The sequence below is a fragment of the Kwoniella botswanensis genome, chromosome 1, assembly GCF_036426115.1.
Source record: "Kwoniella botswanensis chromosome 1, complete sequence".
Taxonomy (NCBI): Eukaryota; Fungi; Basidiomycota; class Tremellomycetes; order Tremellales; family Cryptococcaceae; genus Kwoniella; species Kwoniella botswanensis.
The window spans coordinates 6099499-6120479 of NC_088599.1; the positions used below are offsets into that span (position 1 = coordinate 6099499).

Genomic DNA, 20981 nt, shown 5'->3' on the forward strand with positions numbered 1-20981 from the left:
TGGGTCGTTGTAGGGTGAAAAATCGTAACGAGAGAAAAGAAGAGGAATCGTGAAGAAGACTATTTACAGTTGATGCTGTCTGTTTTGAGTGAGAAAGTGATGATGTCATCGTTTTGAACGTCACCATATCAGCTGAGTCTTAGTTATTCAGCATTTCGAGCGCTTATCTTGCTAAGACTACATACTACACACCTCTCACGCAGATGACAACAACTTCGGCATTCCCATGCCACGAATTGTCAACTCATAGCCCCCAACTCGTCTTTCCACAAGGACATAATAGCGAACAATGTCAAACCCACTCTTACGGATCATACTATGCGGTAAGACCACCTCGGTAGGCAAAGCGGTAACTGCAGGACTCAAACCTGAAATAGAGGGTGAATAGCATACTCGTTACAGCATGACGAGAATGCCTGCTTATCAGAATCACTTAGTTGTCCGATTCATAACATCCCTTGAGAAGGCTCGTGCAGAAATCCCTCTAATCCTTTCTAATCAACACCAAGATCTACCTCAGCCCAAGCCGAGCGAGGAAATCATTGGTACTCAGAATTTCAAGGTCATACCCGACGCAGTGATGTTAGGGGGAGGGTATGATGCTTCCGATGCTCAGATCCTAGATGGAGAAAATAAGATTCCCATCTTCCTTGCGGATAGGACGAAACCTGCTCCTCCCCTTGCCACTGGGGAATATGGCAAGGCGATTTTGAAAAGGGCAAAAGATTCTTTGTTAGATTGGGAGAAGGATACAAAGAAAGGAGAGAGGAATAATCCAATCTGGTATTGATTGTTTGGTATAGCGTTGTATATGATCACTAGGATGTAGGTAAAATATTTTGTACTGACACCTTCGTGCTCATGCTGCACGATAGGAGGGACATCATCCACTCAGTTGAGGCATGTATACACCATTGGTCGACTCATACATTCCTCGTTCGAGAAGGGCAGCTCTTCCTACAGCATCCCATTAGAGAAGGACTGTGGCTCAACAATTTCCAACCTCGTTTCCTATTGCAATGTGAAAAAGATATATTGTACCAAAAGTGGTTAAAAACACAGAGCCCCCGTAGCTCAATTGGTTAGATCATCCGACTCTTAACTTCAGAGTCAGATCGGAAGGTTGTGGGTTCGAGTCCCACCGAGGGCTAACTTTCATTTTTTGCAGTTTTATCTCTGTATCTGCATTTTGACTGTGTCCTTTGGCGTCGCACGATCTTCTCCGCATGCTTTTTTTTTTGGTTTTTTTTTTTGATTCGCCCCAGAATTGAGTATGAACAACCTTGACACACATTTTAGGACTTGATTATATGGCCATGAATCACTTCATCTGTTCATCCCTCATCCTGTGATACCAAGCCATACCATATTATGCTATGTCATCCTCAGATGATCCTATACCCAACGAATCTAGCTCGACATGGTACCTCCACCACCTCGATACCCACATCCAACAATCCAAACGTCAGATCCTAGGGCAGAGATCTATCCTGGTTCCCAACAAACGGAATCCTTTCCCTACCGTCGTTCCACCATCCAATACAGTGTGGACACCAGAAGAGAAAGAATTATTCTTCGCTTCGTTAAGTCGTCATTCGCGATATCGCGTGGATCTCATCGCTAGTGAGCTCAAGACGAAGAACCAAGATGAGATCGAATGGTATCTTGATTTGCTAGAGTTAGGCTCAGAGATTGTAGGTCAGGTAGATCGTAAACGACGTGATGCAGGTCTGGAGAGATTACGATGGGATGGAGTAAGGTCATGGAGGAAAGGGTTATCGCCTTCTGCTAGGGAAGTGAGCGATAGCTGGATAAATAAAGAAGAAGTTTTGGCGGAGAAGGTGATCAAGGAGAGAGAAGAGAGGGATAATGAAGAAAGAGATGCATTGATGAAGAAGGAAAGGAGAGCTCAGAAGAAACAGCTGATCGATGAAATATCGCCTGTGGAAGAATGGAAGAAAGATATCGAATTGACACCGTACCTACGAAATAAACTCATAGAGAATCATCCAGCTTATAAGAAGATGATCAACCAATGGGAAGTTGATGATTACCTCATGAAGATGGATGGTGAGAAGTTGACAGTGGTGAACAATCTGATGAAGCCCGATTGGTCAACTTGGTATTCTGATCGCGTCAAAATGGTATCTACATCAACATCAACTCTATCGCCTAATAAGAAAATGGTCTCACCGGAAGATGAAGCGGATGAAGATGATGGAGAAGAAGAAGAGGAAGAAGGCTCGGAGATGATTGGAGGCATACCAACGAAAGGAGATCCAAGAGGTAAAATTACGATAGATCAACAGAATTACAACGAAATCATCAACATACCAAAGAAAGAACGAACCCCCGAACAAAGGAAATTGTTGTCCAAGATCATCAACAGACGTAGAAATAGAGAGAAGTATAGGATTCAGAAATTGATAGAGGAGGGATTGACAAGGGATGAGATTGATCTGGCAGGAGGGGCAGATGCGATCTTCCAAAGTAGAGAGCCGGTAACCCAAACTGATAGCGATCAAGCGCCAAAGATACCTCAGAAGAGGATTACAAAGCGGAATGATACGAATGTACAGACTGCTCATCTTAGGAGGATAGGAACGTATGATCATTTGATGATGAGTGGGTTGGAAGTATTCAATTATGAGATGATTGAGCGAGTCAACAGGTGGGTATGTCGATACTTACATGAAACTATGTGTCGACGGCTGATGGTCCATATGTCAGACGACTGAACTTGACTGACCCACGAGGAATGTCGTTCAGCGCACTTCAAGGCATCCATTCTCTCCTTGTCAATCAACTTCGACGACTCATCTATTCCTCCATACTCATCGCTGAACAATCATACCTTCAACATCCTTCAGACGACCACGATGGACCTCTCCCCCAGATCTCACCGGAACATGTCCACCAAGCACTCCTCAAAGAAGGACTTGTACATCCCTCTGAACTTATTTTGGAATTCATAGAGCGATTGTTCGATAATGAACCAAATGATAACCAGGATGAACAAGACATCGAAGTTGCGGAAGGCGATAATCAAGATAAGGAAGAGGAAGAAGTTGGAGTTAGAATTGGAAGATACCACGCGGCCATTCTACCCCCAGGTGAAATTCAATGGAATGATATACCTTATATCTCAACTCACTCAAATGAAGAAGAAGAGGAAGATAGACAAGGAATGTATGACGATATCAGTGATGCAGCAACTGAAATTGAGGATAAAGAGCTTGATGAAGCGTTGTATAAGATGGATGAAGCTCATGATAAGCAATATGAAAAATCCTTATGGGTTGCAGTAGATGATGGGAATGATGATGTTGATAGAAGTGAGATTTGGACGAAAGATAGAAAGAACGAGACCAAGTCTGAGAAAGGTGTGTGTTCATCTCTGTCCCCCTCCCTCTCAATACTGATATAGAAGTGAAGGAGATCGTCATAGCTAATGGTATTATCGGTCTTTGTGAATAGAATACATAAACCTTCTTTTATCTACTGACTCGGCACGTCGTAAGCGCAAACACAAAGAAAACATCCATCAGCGATATCCCACTACGCGAATCAAAAAATTGGCCAGAGCCAATAAGAGGATGAAGTCAAACGCTTGGATCATCGATAGTGATTCAGATAGTAGTGAGGACGAAGGGAATGGATATGTTTGGGATCCGAATGAAGGTGATGTTGGGGATGATGATGACGAGGTGACTGATACGGACCAAGAGGATGGCAGTTCTGAAGATGATGAGCTGGATGGTGAGGACGAAGGGGATGCAGGGGCGGAGGGAGAAGGGTTGGCTCATGAGGAAGAGGATGAATTACGGGTGTATGAAGATGAAGAGGGAGATGAACATGAGGATGAAGAGGAAGACGGGTACCAGGACGAAAAGGGAGAAGAGTGAAATACCATTGTGCAATATCGTTGTATCATTTGTTGTATATGACCCGTTGCATTCACATTAAATATATATCTAGGTCCATCTCGCAGCCATAAAATCACATACACATCGTGTTCGTACTAGAAACAATGGTAATTACGCAGCCAAGTAAAGTGAAACACAAGCGACAAAGAGTAGACAAACAACCAAATCCTGTGTAAATTCTGTAGACATCGGTGTAGATATAACCTCCTAATATCCATCCAATCCTTGTCCAGCGTCTTGTTCTCCCTGTTGGCCACCCTCAAGCTGGCCTCTAAATTTCATCCTCACGCCCATCCTTATCCTCTCTTCCCATTCTCTAAACCATTCACCTTCCTTCCTACCTAATAAATAATGTACGCCTTTAGGGCCATATTGCAAAGTTGGATTCTCAGGTAACTCAGGATGCAGCTTGTACAGGGCCGCTAAGCGATCTTGAGCTTGGAGGATCGTTTCGGCGGGGTATGTAGAGGGAAGTGGAGGGTAACATTTCAATGCGTCTACACGATATGTAAGTTGATTAGCAAGTAAGCCAGAGAACCATCTTTGAATAAAGGTGAATGAAAATACTCACAATTCACATAAGCTACGTTCCATGGTGCACCTAGGAATCTAGGGAAAACCCTCTTGAATATCCAGATCAGTGGCCAGATGAGCGTAATCCAGGACAGGAAGTAGAGGAATCCCTATCGACGCATATATAATTAGCTTTATATACCACGAGCATGTATGCTGTTAAAGAGAGACATACATTGTTTATAGCTCTACTGAAGATATTGTTCGGTCGAACCACTATTGCTAGCGGAGTAATATCAGTCGTGACTGTAAGGTAGTTCGATTGATACCCTGTTGAGAGGATCGCAGTGCGTATCGCTGAGCATGATATGTGTCAGCTTCCTAATGATATTCAACTCATACAGTTGGTTGCTGTCGCATATCTGGGGTATATTCCTTCGACGTTCGATATACACTCACCCGTTTGAACGCTTTCCATCTCCCAGCCATATACACCTTTGTGTACCCAGAACTCCTTGAAGATTCCCTTATCTCTGCAATACACTTTACACCATTCTTTCAGACTTGGTCTGTTATCGTGATCTCTGACAGTCCTGGCACTCTCTACATCCGTGTGACTAGGTAGCTTGGATCTGATCCTTGTATCCCAGAATTCAGCAACGTTTTGCATGTTTACCCAACCTGGTATTCCTTTTTTGGCTCTGTACACATTCCATGCGTCGATATCGCTCTGCTCTGCCGAAGTAGGTTGTCTTCCTACATCTGTTACACCGTATTCCATCTCGGTGTTCAACGATCGATAACCACCTTGAGAGAACGATCTAGTACCGTGATCAGGGGCGAAAGAAGCGCCGTAGCGTGTTGTATGAGTCCCTCTATAAGCCGCCCTATCAGATTCGACCGTTCGTAAGTGTATGTGATTGTTGTTTGATGGATGATTGACAATATCTGACAAGTCGATCTGTAAACACAGTCAGATTAGAACTGGGCGTAAGATGTGATATCAATGGAATTGACAACAGACAATCGACTTAACTTGACGGGCCAACACTTACGGTGAAATCGAAATCCGTCACACAATAAGACTCTCCTCTCTTCTTACTTGTTTCAATACCATTTTCAATGACGGTTTGATCTCTTTCCAACGTCTCCATATGTTGACCTCGACATCTGATCTTTATCGTTGGTGGGACCATCGCTTGCGCTCTGATGAAGTCGTACATAACCTCGGCTAAGTGGACTGTAAGTAACCTGAACATAGCTCGTATGGGAATGTCAAATAGAGATAGACGTACGATCAGCCAATTTGGGATCCCAAGATTCTATATCATGACCCTTCTGACCCCATGCAATCCTCTGAATCTGCTCAGGAGGAACATCATCCCTTCCTATGGGAGGTTCCCCATTTGGTGGTCCACTGAAAAGGTGTAACAGGTGTTGAGGTATGGTCCTCTCTTCGACCCCTTGTTGAGAGCTGGATGACCCAGCATCGGGTCGAGAAGAAGAGGAGGACGAAGCTGCTAATGCAGTGTCGTATGATGGCGGTGGGAGGTCGAGATCATCCTCTGGTGAGAGTGATGGCATGAGTGGTTTGGTATCTTGGGTCATTGTGCTTGCCTGATCAAGAACAGGAAGAAGAAGGAGGGATAAGAATGGGTGGCAATTTAATGATTTTTATGGTTTTCTGTATAAAGCACCGCCATGAAAACATCATCATCATCTCGGCATAAACCTGAAATTTCCATTCGTTCCTCCTTCTTACCACCAAGCATAATAAAAGCACTCTCATCATGCCTATCGGACCATCCTTGCCACCTCACCTCGCTCATCTAACAGGCAACAGCCCTACATCTCCTGAACCCCATACTGAAGGACCTGCACGACCACCACCTGCACCTGTTGAAGATGAAGATGATGATGATGATGACGATTATGGACCAGCACTTCCACCACACTTGGCAGCATCACGTAAAACACCCGCTGGACCCGCTGGACCTAGTCTTCCAGCTGCAGGGCCGTCATTGCCCTCATCTACGACAGCTGCAGGACCATCACGTCCTCCAGCGGCATACGAAGAGGATAGTGATGACGATGATGTGATTGGACCTATGCCTGTACCCACCAACGGAGAAGAGGATTCTGCTGGATCTGCCGTAAGAGAGTTTTTGGAAAGAGAGGAGAGGAGAAGGAAGATATTGGAAGAGGAGAGTAGACCGAAAGAGAAGAAGAGGGAAGAATGGATGTTGGTTCCTCCAAGTAGTGGGGTATTGTCTAATGGTGAGTGGTGTCATCATCGTGATAGGAATATCCACATATTCTATCCGAGCAGAAATGATGGGATCAGTCAATATAGATCAAGCTGATGATATGTATCTAGTCGACCCACTTCGCAAACGACCCTCGACGTTCTCAAAATCCACTCGAGAGCCCGAATCGGTCGATCATAGTGTATGGACTGAAACCCCGGCTGAGAAGGCTCAGCGTATAGCGGATGAGGTGGCTGGTATCAAGCGGAAGAAGGCTAAAGCCGGAGAGAGGATCATGTCGTTTGATGAAGAGCAGGAAGAAAGGAGGAAGAGGAGAAGAGAAGAGGATATTAGGAATACTTTGCAGGCTCATAATGTGAGTTTGAACCACTATGCACTATCTTCTTGGCTGGCAACGGGATTGCGATGCACCGTGTATATCCATTTTTTTGTGTTACTTCCTCTCAATCCTTCCATCTGCGCTGCTCTTCGCTTGTTCTGCCCTCCTACCATACCTTGCGCTCATTGCTAACGTTCTGCAATCTTATAGCGGGGCCCATCCCTCCTCGATCAACACGCATCCAAATTGTCGAAGAAGAAGAAAGGCGAAGACGATGAAGCGCCAGCTATATGGGACCATGATAGAGATATGGGTGTGACAGGTCGACTACTGACCGATAACGAGAGGCAGAAGAAAATCAAAGATGCTAGAGGTTTAGGAGATAGGTTCGGCCATGGTAAAGCTGGAGCGTATAGTATGTAAATTCTCGTATATGCATCTATACCAGAATACATGTAGAGAATATGAAGTTTATGTCTCCTGAAGGATGCACCCAGCTACTCATATCTACAGTATCCATACAGTACTACATATTCTCGGAGCAGCTAACGCCTATGATTTATCGGTTCAGTTCAACCATGGGATCTGATCTTTACTATACTTGTACGCTCTGAACAGAGCATTACTCTCGACAGGGTAGAATCCAGCAGCTTCAGGTTCAGGATAAACTGCGAAGTGAGGACAGACATATTCCCAGCAGATCTCGTTTGACGTGTTGATTTCGATGACTCTACCGAAAGCCGATTCACATAAGAGCGTATTACCATTTGGTAATCTTTGTGCTGATCCCATGAATGGTGTGAAGAAAGTTTCCTATATCGACGGAATAAACATCAGCAAATCTACATTTTAATTTGTATCATGATTACGGACTTACCTTTGGTGAAGCATGCCATTGCCAGACAACCTCTTTTGTCTTTCTATCAATTTCCAAACCTCGCGACCATTGGAAAGATTCTCTGTGTCTGAATGCACCATTATCAAAGATCTAAGTCAAGCAAATGTCATCAGCCGCGTGATATAGATAATTTTATTTATTAGATGACTTACCAAGATGTTCCCATTGGGCAATTCATTAGCATTATGCTGCTGAGCGACGACTGTGGAATCCAAATGCCAGATGATATTACCAGTTGATTTTTCGATGATTATCACGGCTGATACACTTCGACATGAAGCCAAGATGTTCCCGTCTTTCAATGGACTATCCGAACTGGTCAGAGTTTATTGCTGATGATGAGGTGAGAAGAAGACTCACTAGATACCGTTGATCAAAGGCCAGTGCTCTCTCGGATAATGAGCCTGAAGAGGGAAGACCTTAGGATCAAGATGTTCCGAAACTTTCCATTCCCAAACCAATTTCCCATCTTTCACCTCTCTTATCGTATCGGCATATACCTTTCCATCAGGTGCTTCCTACGGCAGAACAACCAGCGTGCATCAGTAAATGGTCAATGCATGGAGTAGTGCTAGGCTGTACCCACAGTACCTTCCACACCACCTGGTAGAGCAGCTTGTTGTTCGGGAGTTAAAGCTTCGAGACCCGCATAGAAGAAGTGGCCATCCCCATCATAAAAGCAACTATAGACGTACGAAACTACATGAATGATGTATCTCCGCAACAAGTCACAAAATTTACTCACTCGTGATGACCTAAAGGATCACGTAGCTCGTGTACCACTTTGCCCTCGGGTGTAAGTTCCATATAAACCCCTCCACCGTATTTGTTGAACTATCAGTGGACTATTAGCATCTCTTACAAGATCAGATTGGTATGGTTCTGGTAACGACTTACGAAAGGGAATGGAGCGGATGCTTCTGGATCCTTCATCCCAACTACCAAATTACCATTCGGTAGTAATCTTGCGTATCTTCCCACTCGGTAGGGTAAGTTCCAAGTATGGACTGTATCACCTGCATTGTTGATCAAGTACACCTGTATCCAAAAATCGAATCAGCTCAAGTTCCGCCCCAAGCGATGTAGGTAGTATTGAAGACATACCTTCTTCCCTGTTAATGGGGCGATGACGGTGTATCCGTCCAAGACTGTTTTCTCATCGATACCTCTCGTACCAACACCACGTCTGATGACACCAAACTCGATCAGCCGATGTCTGGGCCAGCGAAGCACGCAAGCACTTACCTTCTAATGATATTTTGATCCATTTTTGTACTTTCGTGCTCTTATTGAAATTTCTTGCAAAGTTTTGGAGGGAGAGATGTTGTCGTTTGTCACTCATCTTGCAAATGCACATTTCATTATATACCATTTTCAAGCTCATGTCTCGCTATGAGAGGCCCGAAAAACCTGTATCAAGGTCTTTCGTATCGTCTACCCATCTTCCTCAAGATATCTCACCCAGATAACCAATCCAAATATCCAAGTCTCGGTGTTAGATGACGATTCTTTGCGTGGTTACGGAGTACCGAATTATCGCAAAGCACGTTATCTACCTTGTTTGCAAAATCGTGGACATAGGCGTGAAGGAATAAGGCATCAGATGGAAGGACTGGCAAGGGTTGGAAGTATATATCGGTACTCCGTGACTCCGAGTCATTATGGTGCAAGGTAGGTCCGGAACTCCATAATGGGAATTTGAGATGAATCGATAGAGATAACAGAATTATGGCGTGAGCGCGCTTTACTCTTTTGACTTTTTCACTTCGTCCGAGCAAAGCAAGTAAAATAACAGCTTATCTCGATTCATGAGTTGCAGACCGGAAAAGAATCGCAAGAATCAGAAAGGATATCTCCAATATTTCACTGATAACGCAAAGTGATGCAAGACGAGATGGATCATGAAGAAAAGGTATATAAATAGTTGACATTCCCTCTCGAATGTCTGAGATATCAGAGTTCTTCCATTCAAGGCGATCTCGAAAGACTCGAAAGTCATCATCAGGAGTCATTAAATATCGCTGAACACCTTTTACACCCTCGGGAATACACACACATACACACAAATATACATATACCTATATACGATCTATCGAACAAAATGTCCGATCTCGTTGTCGATCACCCACAATATTATGCGGATTACACGCCCGAGGAAGAGAAGAGAGCTGTCCGAAAAGTCGATTTCTTGGTATTGCCCTTTATCGTATTATGTTTTCTCATGCTTCAATTTGTAAGTCATATCACGCCAGCGGCGTATGGGTGGAGGGTGGGCTTACGAGAGATCTCCGCATGTACTCGTAGGATCGAACCAATTTAGGAAACGCTCAGACCGATACTATCCTCAAAGATATCAACATCACCACTGCAAATGTCAATATTGGTCAAACTCTTTTCACGTTAGGTTTCGTATTGTTTGAACTGCCAAGTAACATCGTAGCTAAGGCTGTTGGTCCTCATCGATGGGTACCGGTCATCATCTTCATCTGGGGTTTACTTACTCTTTGTCAAGCATTCTTGAAAAACAAAGGTGGTTTTTACGCTACGAGATTTTTGATTGCTTCAGGAGAGGTGTGTACGATATTTCGAACTTTCACTTCGAAGGCCGCTAATCGACGATATCATTGTAGGCCGGTTTCATTCCTGGTATGGCATGGTATATCACCCGATTCTACCAAAACGGCGAATTGAGTTTGAGATTAGCCATCTTCTGGGCTGCAAACAGTGTCGGTAAGTCAAAGTGCAGTAGTACGATCTCGACCCGTACGCTTGATCTTCGGACTTACTGACTTATCTCATCCTAATAGCTGGTATGGTATCTGGACCACTCGCACTAGGTATCCTCAAGGGTCTGAACTACAAACATGGATGGCACGGTTGGCAGTGGCTTTTCTTGATTGGTATGTACAAGGTTGTCCCCCATCATTGTGCCTTCGCTGATCTTGACGTGTCAGAGGGAGCCATGACGATGTTCGTTGCGATTCTCGCGGTCTTCTACCTTCCCGCCACGCCAACAGAAGGTGGAAAATCTTTGGGTTTCCCCATTCTTAATCGAAGGGATGCAGAGGTCCTCTCCGCTAGGTTGCTAGCTGATGATCCGAAGAAAGCCATTGTTCATGGAGAGAAAATCAAGTTTGTAGATATCAAGGATACTTTCCTTGATTGGCGATTGTATGGACATTGCATCGCTGCATTCCTCTCCTCGTGAGTCCTTATGACCTCTTCTTTGGTAATGACCATCCAGTGTATAGCTAATCGACGTTTGTTTGCCCTGACAGAGTCATCCTAACACCAATTAATACATATGGACCTTCAGTGATCAAATCTCTGGGCTACGCAGGATTTACGGCAAACGGTATGGCCGCACCTGCTTCTGCTATTGGATTGGTCTTCTCAGTCAGTCTAGCTTGGAGTAGTGATCGAACAAAAGAAAGAGGGATACACATCTTTGTAGCTATGGCCTTGTCTTGCGCCGGATGTCTCTGGCTCGCTCTGGCTCCTGACGGAGTGGGCAAGCGAGTACTTTACGGAGGGTATCTCATGACTGCGGGAACAATGGGCTGTGGTCAAGCTATCAATGCTGTGAGTATCCTTCACTCTTGAGTCCAATTGAACGTACGGAAGCTGATACAATGAAATGCAACTACCGCATAGTCCTGGTTGAGTAGCCGATTCGAAGAGCGAAAGAGACCTATTGCTCTGGCCGCTTACGTCGCTTTCATCCAGATGGCTGGGTTTGCGGGAAGTAACGTGTTCAAACCTAAAGACGCCCCAAGGTACAAGCATGGTTTGATCATCTGTGGAGCTTGTGCCATCGCCGGTGGTGTAGTGATGCTTGTCTGGAAAGCTCTGTATGCTTGGGACGATCGAAGGAAACTCCATCAAGAGACAGAGACATCCAATCTCGTAAGTTCCGAAAAATATATGACCATCAATGCTACTTGAAGCTAACGAACTGCCTGTGACATAGGGAGTGCAACAGCTTGAACACGGAACCAGGGCCGGGGACAACAAGTATTACGAAGAAGAGAAGTAGCTCAGATCAGTCGGTGTATCAATTTTGACAATATTGTTCAATCTCGCAGTAGTGGGTGACAAATGGTACAGATAACATGTCATATATTTTTAGTATATAATATAAGGTAAAATGATAAATGGATAACATGTTTGTCTCGATCCTTACCACTGATTCATCTGAAAGAGGGATTGCCAGAATTCCAAAGTTTGTTCATTCACAATTTCACTAGTTGGTGCGGTATATGTGGTCGTCGGGACAGAAGATGTGACATCCCGCAGCAATTGTTCGAGATCAGTCATGGAAGCTGAACATCATCCCTCGAACGTTAGTATCTTTTTCTGCCATACTCACAGGATCCCCCTTTATAAAGCGAAACTCACAGATGGCGTTATGCACTGGAGCAGCAGTATTCGAAGGCTGTTCGTCGACCCTCTTCCGCTTCCGAGGTTGGAGCTGAGCATCATCCGTGTCCAGAAGAGCTTTTAGAACCTTCACTCCCCGTGAAGCGACAGGACTTGTGCGAGATATAGGTCTGGATGTTTGAGTTAGCTTAAAAAACCCGTTTTAGATGGTTGAGCACTTACTCAAGAAGAGAGATTGCCAGTCTGACTCCATCTCGCTGTTTCCGTCTAATATCGACATCGGATACACCTTTTACCAAGTCGGCAGAAATGATCAAACCGCTCGTCCACACATGTACCATCACTACCCACCATCTGCATAATGTCTGCGGACTTTGCTTGACCAGTTCCAGAGTAGCATATGCTGATTCGAGGCATACTTTGGTAGAATACGCATACCGATCATCGTCGTACCCTCTGACCATGTATGATCGATGCAATCTCATGACTCGATTGTGTAAGGTGATACCCATAAATATCCTTTGTTCGACCAAGTACCTCCTTGAACCGGCAAAAGAGAGTTCGAAAGCTTGTGGAAGATCAGGTCGGAGAGGTACTGGTAGAGCATTGTAAACAGATCTGAACTGGGCGTCTAATCTCATAATTTCTTCATAGGAAGCGTCGGGGAAGTTCGCATTAACCGCATCAATGAAGCTTCGAACTGTTAGTGCAAAGTTTATTTTGCACAGGTGGTATGTCGATACTGTAATTTCGGACATGGGGCGGGAATGGTAATGTGATCCCGAACGGATATCTTCATCTTCGACATTGGCGAAATAACCAGTAGAAGAATGGGCCAAGTTGATCGAGTAGGAGAATCCACTATTCGAAGCCGTATACGCATCTTGACACACTAGTGACCACCATAATCTTCTTCCGATCTGAATGGAGCCAATGAGCACTGGACATGAAAAGCACGAAATGCAACTCACCTCTCGGTCTATCGAACCTTCTTCACCAGACGTCTGCCCCTCATCAGGAATGCGCTATGATGGGATTTTCAGACTGAAAAGTATCATTCTTTTCTTGGGCTTGAGAAGGTCTACTCACCGACATACCCATACATATGGCCATTTTTATAGCAGTTCCTAGAAGGCTCTTGGCAGCTGTCACTCGGTTCTTGTTATTAAGGTATATATTCAGACAAATGATCGTTTGTATAGTCTCCGTTGAAGGCTGATTCAGGAAGTCAGAGTATGCGAGTGTGTCTTCGCATGCCTACCGTCTGGTCAGCAGACAATTGAGCACGCTAAACAAAGTGTGTTAACGACACGCACTGTTACCAATCTTGTTTCGAGAGTGGGGTCGGTGGTCAATTCATCATCACTAAAGTGATCTCCAAGGCATAGGGCTATGTATAGTAATGCCAACCATCGAGCGTGCACTGTTTCACACCGGCGAGCGATATCCATGTTCCAGAACCGATTGTACTGCGCAAGGAAAGTGGGCAGATGTAATGGATGATGGATCTACGTCTATTGAATTAGCTGACCATGCAATACATGATGAAATATCCCAAGCCCCTAGCTCACCCATTCCACACGCTCAAGCTTGAGTTCCAAATGTCTCAGCATAATTATCCAAGGTGATCTCATTGTACACTCACATATACACGTAGCTGTTAAGGTTCAGGGCATCAGTGATGACCATGCATAGCTGAACTATAGATCAAGCTCACCAGTGTATCCGATTCAGCTATGAATCAACACCTGATAAGTTGAAGCACAATCATTCATTGGTAACTCACCTCTACTGGGCAGAGTTCTCATCAGATCCGCCGTTACCATATAATCTGTTCTACTACCCGCACTGTCAAAGGGGAAAGCCCGCCTTGGGGTCTGACTTGAGCCGAATCCCCATCCTACTGGCTCACCGCGAGGATCATTGAGTATCGAGTGATCAAGCTGTTCAGCATGGGCAACGGTGTGAGGGACGTCGACTGTGGGCGGCGTGGACCCGCTTGACTGATGACGGGCGCGTCTCGATACTACAGGCGCTGTTGTAGGCCTGTCCATGTGACAGATTCAGTCAATGTCCGGTGTCGATGCAGATATGCTGTTGGGCTTACGATGCAGATGAACGCGGTATGCTGCCTTCAATCTCTAGCGGAACACCGTTTGGAGGCCATTCACATGTTTCTCCCCTCTTCTTGCATTGACCGCAGAATCGATGCCTATCACACTTAAATGCATGTATGTCAGATTGAGCTCAACAGCACGAGTGCCAGAACCAGTACAGCCTTTGTCGCTTGAAGATATAAATGCTGCTTTCTTATCGTAGCTGTCGAGCAGCCGACCCGATATTCACCTTTATTTTCTTTAATCGACACTGAACACCTATATGACGTGGATCAAGATCAGCCATCCCCCTTAGAAGAGGTCATTAATCGACTCACATGTGTAGGCTTTGCGTCCGCTCATCGCTGAGAGATCACGCGTTGGTGACGATGACTCTAAGTTGAAAATCGAGAGGAAGCTTAATATGGAGGACCGAGAAAGCAAACAATATGGCCGGAGATCCGGTAGAAGTGTCGGCCTTGTTTATCATCTCCGCTAACATCGGTTCTGACCCTCCACTTTGTGGTCCCAATTTCTTATCTTCCCATACAAGATTGAATGTTAAGATTAATGTTGTAATCAGGCTTGACCTATACTTCATACATCGATTGATTCAGCAGATACAATGACCTGGACTTCCTCTCAACTTCTTGATGCCTTTCTGACCACCACATCGGAGAAAATCATCCCTCTGACAGCCAAAGGAGTGGCATCGGGTTCAAAGGTATTTGGTGCGGCTATTTTTAGGAAGTCAGATTTGAGTGTGGTCGTGATCGCTTCCAATCATGAAACATCCAGTCCCTTACTGGTAAGTATACATATCCTGAGGCTAGTCATTGTGCTGATCGGTTTTTCATGACTACAGCACGGTGAAATCAACTGCATACAACACTTTTACGCTCTTCCAGCTGATCAAAGACCTCCACCGAGCGAGTGCATCTTCTTTGCGACTCACGAACCATGCTCGTTGTGTGAGTCAATTGCGATTGCCTTTAAAACTGCAAGGAACTGACATGGTTTGATCCTTAGGTCTGTCCGGCATAACATGGTCAGGGTTCGATAACCATTACTTCCTGTTCACGTATGAAGATACAAGGGACGCCTTCAATATACCTCATGATATAAGGATTTTAGAAGAAGTGAGTTTTGGTCCAGAAAAGACACCATGAGTAGTTCGCTTATTTCATGACCATCTTACTGCTGATGTCTAGGTCTTCAAAGTACCCACTGCTGGCGAGTCTTCAGAAGACTTTGCAAAGAGACCATTGTACAACAAGTCAAACGCATTCTGGACGGCTCGATCTGTAGCAGAGCTGGTGAACGACCTGGAAGGAGGCGAGAAGCAACAGATGGAGGAAAGGGTGAAGAAGATCAAGCAGGACTATAATGGCCTGTCGGGTGTATACCAAGGGAGCAAAGGAAGCGCTGGGATCCCTCTCGCATAATGTTTTCTTATGCAAAGACCGCTCGATACTACGGCCTCAGGTTAGACGAAAGTAATGGCAAAAAGCGCTTCTCATCGAAGCCGATCGAAATGAGTTGTGAAGCTATCTTCCTCAACAGAACACCATGCATCTAGCTCCCATTGGCGCGTTGGACTGTTACGATCAGCACGCCTATACCACCACATGAGTCGGGAGCACAGTGATATTATCTGACTACGACGGCACCATGTCAGTACCCCTGCCCCCCCTTGATTGTATCTATCCTTCTATATCTAAAATGTTCCACCAGGACTCATATCGCAAAATTCTGGTCTTTCGATGGTATATCGCACGATTCTCGCTGACCCTTCTTCGAGTGCATCTTCCTGTTCGATTTGAGACCAAACTTCCGGTGATGTGTAATACTCGTCCCAGCTTCTCTTCCTGCCAACAACTCGGTCTCCTCGGGTTTGAAAGCTGGATAATCCTTTGGATGGATCTTCAAGTAGTGCCGTTGATCCTCGAATGGCTCGAATTGACTGACTACCGTGAATTATAGGGTCGTTGTTTCCTGTCTCCACAGAAGGGTTTGAGCAGGGTTGTGAGTTGAGACGAATCATGTCATCATTTGGCACGAGTGAGCGCGATGAGCTGGGCATAGTGTCAAGGCTTCTCATACTCTGACTTATTTGATGATTTAGCGATATGAAACATCGAGCCATCCGGACTGGCACACTAACTTATATCATATCTGGACCTGACAATCTATGACCGATTCCCCGGAAAGATGCATGATGGCAAAAGCTGACATGACAGCCTGGACCGCGGACGAGGACAAGACTAGTGAGGAACCATCAAAGGATACCTGTACCGCTTACTAGTCGGCTCCGTCGTAGTCGGAGAAACAAGTGTCAGTCATGGCGATAATATGTTAGGACACTATCCACGATCAGATTTTCAGATACATGTACATTCGAGACCCTCGGTATCAATACGGCATCTGATTACGGAGATCCATCCCTTTTGGCCTCGCCAACATATCATCTCATGAATTATCGCAGCACGTCTCAATCGTCTCAAGCTATCAGATATCGCCGTCGACCTCCGGCATCACTTATACCTCTTTGTCTCGCCTTGCTCTTTGGTAGCATCATCCTCCTCTTCAACCTCCGAGGCGAAACCCGAATCGTGTTCTCCGCCTCGTGTCTCGTATTGCTCAAATTTTCTCTTTTTTCTGGCTGATCCAGCGCTCATTCCCGACCCAGATGTCACGCTATCCCCTCTTGAGAAGAAGCCAGATCCAGAGGTGGAGACCGCTTGCGTATGGGTAGATGCAGAGGTACCGAGGGATGACATAACTTCAGTGAAAGATTAAATGTACAGTAGGTTGATCTTGATGATTACAAGGATATTGGGGCCGCTCCTAACCTGAGGCTGTCTACCTCCTTATATACATCAGGATCGACAATGATTAAGAAGCCACCTGAGTGGTAAATCGCATATCGAGTCATTAAGTCGTGATTACAACAGCTGATTTGAACTCAGATGAAGGTGCATACCACAAAGGGCTGTATACAGCCTCTCACTTTTACTCTGTAAATTGCTTTGATCGGATACTCCCTCCTTCTGACTCTCCTTTCTGCCGCCCGATGCCAGCACCCATGAAACACGTCAGTGCACTGTAGGTCAGGCCTCTATATCTCGAGAGCTGTGTAGTATGATTGTCGCCGTGTACGAATGCAGCACCGCAATGATAAGACTTCATGTCTATGCTCTTCCTGCTGAGTTCAGTTCGTCTACTGTTAGTGGCTAGTAGGCACGAAGTCCTCCTACTTCGAAGGCTCAATAGTCTGTTGATCGACATCAGCTGTCCCTGCCTTCCCAGAGCTAAGTGTATCTGTTTTTTGATTATTTCCAATAGTGATAGGACCATGAGTCTCGTAGCTTATCTCTTCAGTTCCCTTGCCACAATTCTCCTGACTATCGAGTGTTTGGTACAGGTACAAATGGCAAGGAGTTGTAGAAGGATTGCTCGTCTTTCTTCTGCTCCCACCGGAACTTGACCGAGAGGAGGATCGACCGTGAGAGGCTTGACTGGGAGTAGTGATGGTGTATGGGCGGATAATGCTCGAATGACTGGACTTTGTGTAGGGTAGCTCTCTGGTCAAATCAGGTTCAACAGAAGGTATGGTAAAGTAAGTGGGTCATAAAGAGGCTGATCGCAGGTATTGTACCTCAGAGTCAATCATGCGCCTATCCAAGTTGAGAGAAGACTTTTCTCGATTGGATGACCGAGGTAGCAAGGCAACCTCTCAGAACAAAGGTAATTCACAATATTCTGAGGTGAAATCCGTGACGTCAGGGTAGATCAGGCCTACGCAGAGAAGTGTTCCTGTCATGGTACCAGCTCATGTATGTACCAGTGATAGCTAAATGAAAACGCTCTTGCAAATGAGGCAAGCCCAATTCTTCGTTGATGCTATACAGCTGGATACAGCATACTGTGTGATGGAAGCTCGTTATACTGACCGTCCATGATAATGATACCTCAAGTGGTCAAGAGACTGCATGGAAGCCATCGTGTACGAGGACTTGACGAATACCTTACATGACTCTACGATCCAATCAACCTGAACCTATCCCCGTAAAGTGGATTCTTCCCTTTCCCTTCGTGCCATTGAAGGGTGGCGGGCGGGCTGCGCAAGTTACGAAAATGGTGAATTCTGATTTGGGATATTTTCTGTACGCACTTGCATCTTGCTAGTCAGAATTGGTTTCAGCACTTCCAGTCTCGGATGCCTGACTGCTAATGTGTAGATCGGGGTCCATCAGAATGCCTGCCTCGTCTGCTGCTTCTTCGTGTCCTGCCCGAGTATCAATTTCTGTGTTCTCAGCTGGTTTCCGGTCATAAGTCCTGTGGCCTTGAGAACGAAGGGGGGATTTCGAATGGCAAATTTCGGAGCTCGTGCTTAATTCTGACGTACCAAGCGTCCGGGAGGATCGGGCTTCGGTAGAAGACATGCTTTGTCGATGTATGGTTGTCTGGGTTTTGTAAAATCACGAAGAGCGTAGGCGTCTTGTAGCTTTTTCGTAGGCCAATGAGGGTTCAGAAGGTAGGACGTAGTTGTTCGGGCAGAGCGGTGAAAGGTTCTCTGGATATATCATGAAACAAAGATTTGCAGAAACATCCTTGATATCCAAATAAACATGTACAAATGATGCATATCATATCATCGTATCGCTTCTCACTGTTCATGACCACTATCGCTTATGAAAAGCTCATATCACTGATTCTGGCAATTCTATTTATGTGAATCTCTGTACGACAACCGCATTTTGCAATTTGGCAGCTTCGATGGTTTCACTTGGATCAGATAATTCCTTACTGGGGAATGTCGTTTGAAGTACATAGCTTCGACTATCCGGTCTAGCACTAATGGGGAACTTGTCATTAGCGAACTTATTTCGCAATGGTCTCATACGTTGGACAGCCGGATACTCACGCTGAAACGTAATTTCGGAGATCACCAACTGTGTGAGTAAGGTTGACTTTCGCAACCATCCTGTCATTCGCATATGTTAGTACTCATAAGCCATTTCCATAATACAGCGGATTGATGACTCACCTTGTTCCGTCACCCAATCGAAGCTGTATACTAGTAGTAGGTTTACTTTCATCCACTTCAAACTTATTTTGACTAATCGGCGCAGCGCTAGTGGAAGTATTGGAGGCGCTTGGAGTCGATGTACCAGAACCACCAGCTAAGATACCCTGAGGTAAACCACCAGGCATGCTAGATGATGAAGCAGTTACAACCTCGGGAGCAGGTGACCCTAATCTATTTCCAGATCCACCAAATGCTTTCATAGGTTTCTTAGATGGAGGTTGATATTCTTCCCTTCTCCTTTGTGCGACTTCCACATTCAATCTCTGATTGAACTTCACTCCAAATACGCTGGGTGGTGCTCGTCCAGATTCGATAGCTTGAAGTAAAGCTTGGTTTTGAGGATCATCGTATGAGAGTAAAGGTCCATCTTCGATCGAAAATCCATTTCTCCAAAATGTCAATCGTCGAGTCTGGACGTTCTCATCATCATCATCATCGTCGTCATCCTCTTCATCTTCTACCGTGGTGGGTGGACCGTTACCTCCAGCGCCTGCACCTCTACCGAACATGCCGGCCAGAAGATTATCCATCATGGAAGGAGTCACTCCCGCGACGCTAGGGATAGATGGCACAGGTGTAGAACCAGAGGGAGCCGAACCGGTCGCTGGGACTTCGGTTGAAGGGGATTCGTCCGAACCGAGAGTATGACCTGAACCTCTAAATGCTGAAGGGGGTTTGGGTGCTCCACCAGCTGAAGGAGATCTGGGGCCATTTCTGTAGAGGAAAAGATAGTAAGCTCGGTAATTACAAGAGAATCTTGCAGAAAAGCTTACTGGCTGGCCATACGGAGGATGTTATCCACTAAGGAGTTTCCACTCCCTCTTTGATCATCAGGATTTTGAACGGCTAATCCACTATTCAATGTAATCAGCCTTAGATCTGATTTGAATCTCAACAAGAAGCTGACTAACCTCCTTCCGCCACCGGCATACAACTCCTCTGGATCATCCCCGCCTCTAGGTTCCTCCTCTTCGTCCCTACTCTCCCCGATCCTCCCGAACCTTGGTCTCTCAGGCTGACCCCATCCTGCAGGTAATGGTTCAGATGCGGCGGCGCCTCCCAATGTTCTCGGTCCACCAGTAGGAGCAGGAGCGTTGTTGGAATTATCGTCGGACATGCTGGGCGAACCTAAAGCCAACTCGGCGTCTTCTTCGTCTTGCTGATGTGGGATAAGAGGTTCTGAAGCTGTTTGAGCGGCAAGAAAATCTTCTATTCCTGCCTTTAATTGTCGTCAGCCAGCATTCTGAGATTTTTACCGGAGACTGATCGAAGCAAATTGATGAATCGACTTACCTCTAAAGTGGTACCAGATTCTAGGAAGTGAACAGCGTCTTCAGGATTCGCTTGAGTGATAGCTACGAACTGATCGATATCTGGTGGAGTGCGACATGGTATGTTGTCAGTTGAACGGGCCTTCCGATCGGTCAGCAATTCAGAGCTCACCTTGCTGTGTTGGTCTGAGCCCTGGCATAGTCTATCGTTCTAGAGAA

The 20981-nt window shown here is 45.5% G+C and overlaps 10 protein-coding genes and 1 non-coding gene across 11 annotated transcripts; 6 read left to right on the plus strand and 5 right to left on the minus strand.

The window, feature by feature from the left end:
* Nucleotides 1-289: 289 nt before the first annotated feature.
* On the plus strand, nt 290-790 carry L199_002292 (uncharacterized protein; the record flags this gene model as incomplete). Its single annotated transcript, XM_064888038.1, has 2 exons — nt 290-380; nt 438-790. 2 exons carry the CDS (start codon nt 290-292, stop codon nt 788-790), a joined length of 444 nt encoding a protein of 147 aa, XP_064744110.1.
* A 273-nt stretch (nt 791-1063) lies between these two features.
* Nucleotides 1064-1150, plus strand: L199_002293. Its single transcript has one exon. It is a non-coding gene; the product is annotated as a tRNA-Lys (tRNA).
* A 226-nt stretch (nt 1151-1376) lies between these two features.
* On the plus strand, nt 1377-3905 carry L199_002294 (uncharacterized protein; the record flags this gene model as incomplete). Its single annotated transcript, XM_064888039.1, has 3 exons — nt 1377-2671; nt 2731-3383; nt 3478-3905. The coding sequence occupies 3 exons, from the start codon at nt 1377-1379 to the stop codon at nt 3903-3905; spliced, it is 2376 nt and encodes a 791-aa protein (XP_064744111.1).
* A 228-nt stretch (nt 3906-4133) lies between these two features.
* L199_002295 (uncharacterized protein) lies at nt 4134-6047 on the minus strand (the record flags this gene model as incomplete). The annotated part of the gene is made up of 6 exons (XM_064888040.1): nt 4134-4423; nt 4498-4609; nt 4675-4796; nt 4899-5400; nt 5495-5670; nt 5735-6047. 6 exons carry the CDS (start codon nt 6045-6047, stop codon nt 4134-4136), a joined length of 1515 nt encoding a protein of 504 aa, XP_064744112.1.
* A 182-nt stretch (nt 6048-6229) lies between these two features.
* L199_002296 (uncharacterized protein) lies at nt 6230-7448 on the plus strand (the record flags this gene model as incomplete). The annotated part of the gene is made up of 3 exons (XM_064888041.1): nt 6230-6716; nt 6817-7061; nt 7236-7448. 3 exons carry the CDS (start codon nt 6230-6232, stop codon nt 7446-7448), a joined length of 945 nt encoding a protein of 314 aa, XP_064744113.1.
* A 144-nt stretch (nt 7449-7592) lies between these two features.
* L199_002297 (uncharacterized protein) lies at nt 7593-9191 on the minus strand (the record flags this gene model as incomplete). The annotated part of the gene is made up of 9 exons (XM_064888042.1): nt 7593-7838; nt 7903-8013; nt 8076-8229; nt 8284-8441; nt 8510-8606; nt 8669-8757; nt 8821-8961; nt 9028-9109; nt 9169-9191. 9 exons carry the CDS (start codon nt 9189-9191, stop codon nt 7593-7595), a joined length of 1101 nt encoding a protein of 366 aa, XP_064744114.1.
* An 833-nt stretch (nt 9192-10024) lies between these two features.
* L199_002298 (uncharacterized protein) lies at nt 10025-11959 on the plus strand (the record flags this gene model as incomplete). Its single annotated transcript, XM_064888043.1, has 8 exons — nt 10025-10156; nt 10228-10494; nt 10554-10653; nt 10731-10823; nt 10878-11127; nt 11202-11505; nt 11578-11829; nt 11894-11959. The coding sequence occupies 8 exons, from the start codon at nt 10025-10027 to the stop codon at nt 11957-11959; spliced, it is 1464 nt and encodes a 487-aa protein (XP_064744115.1).
* A 143-nt stretch (nt 11960-12102) lies between these two features.
* Nucleotides 12103-14762, minus strand: L199_002299 (uncharacterized protein; the record flags this gene model as incomplete). The annotated part of the gene is made up of 13 exons (XM_064888044.1): nt 12103-12245; nt 12322-12473; nt 12526-13223; nt 13275-13328; nt 13393-13560; nt 13620-13811; nt 13875-13892; nt 13949-13960; nt 14021-14037; nt 14090-14349; nt 14411-14523; nt 14650-14678; nt 14738-14762. The coding sequence occupies 13 exons, from the start codon at nt 14760-14762 to the stop codon at nt 12103-12105; spliced, it is 1881 nt and encodes a 626-aa protein (XP_064744116.1).
* Nucleotides 14763-15024: 262 nt separating this feature from the next.
* Nucleotides 15025-15844, plus strand: L199_002300 (uncharacterized protein; the record flags this gene model as incomplete). Its single annotated transcript, XM_064888045.1, has 4 exons — nt 15025-15207; nt 15265-15370; nt 15429-15538; nt 15611-15844. 4 exons carry the CDS (start codon nt 15025-15027, stop codon nt 15842-15844), a joined length of 633 nt encoding a protein of 210 aa, XP_064744117.1.
* Nucleotides 15845-16933: 1089 nt separating this feature from the next.
* On the minus strand, nt 16934-17179 carry L199_002301 (uncharacterized protein; the record flags this gene model as incomplete). The annotated part of the gene is made up of 1 exon (XM_064888046.1): nt 16934-17179. One exon carries the CDS (start codon nt 17177-17179, stop codon nt 16934-16936), a length of 246 nt encoding a protein of 81 aa, XP_064744118.1.
* Nucleotides 17180-19129: 1950 nt separating this feature from the next.
* On the minus strand, nt 19130-20962 carry L199_002302 (uncharacterized protein; the record flags this gene model as incomplete). The annotated part of the gene is made up of 7 exons (XM_064888047.1): nt 19130-19256; nt 19327-19386; nt 19450-20205; nt 20265-20345; nt 20403-20710; nt 20785-20864; nt 20935-20962. 7 exons carry the CDS (start codon nt 20960-20962, stop codon nt 19130-19132), a joined length of 1440 nt encoding a protein of 479 aa, XP_064744119.1.
* Between the last annotated feature and the right edge of the window lie 19 nt (nt 20963-20981).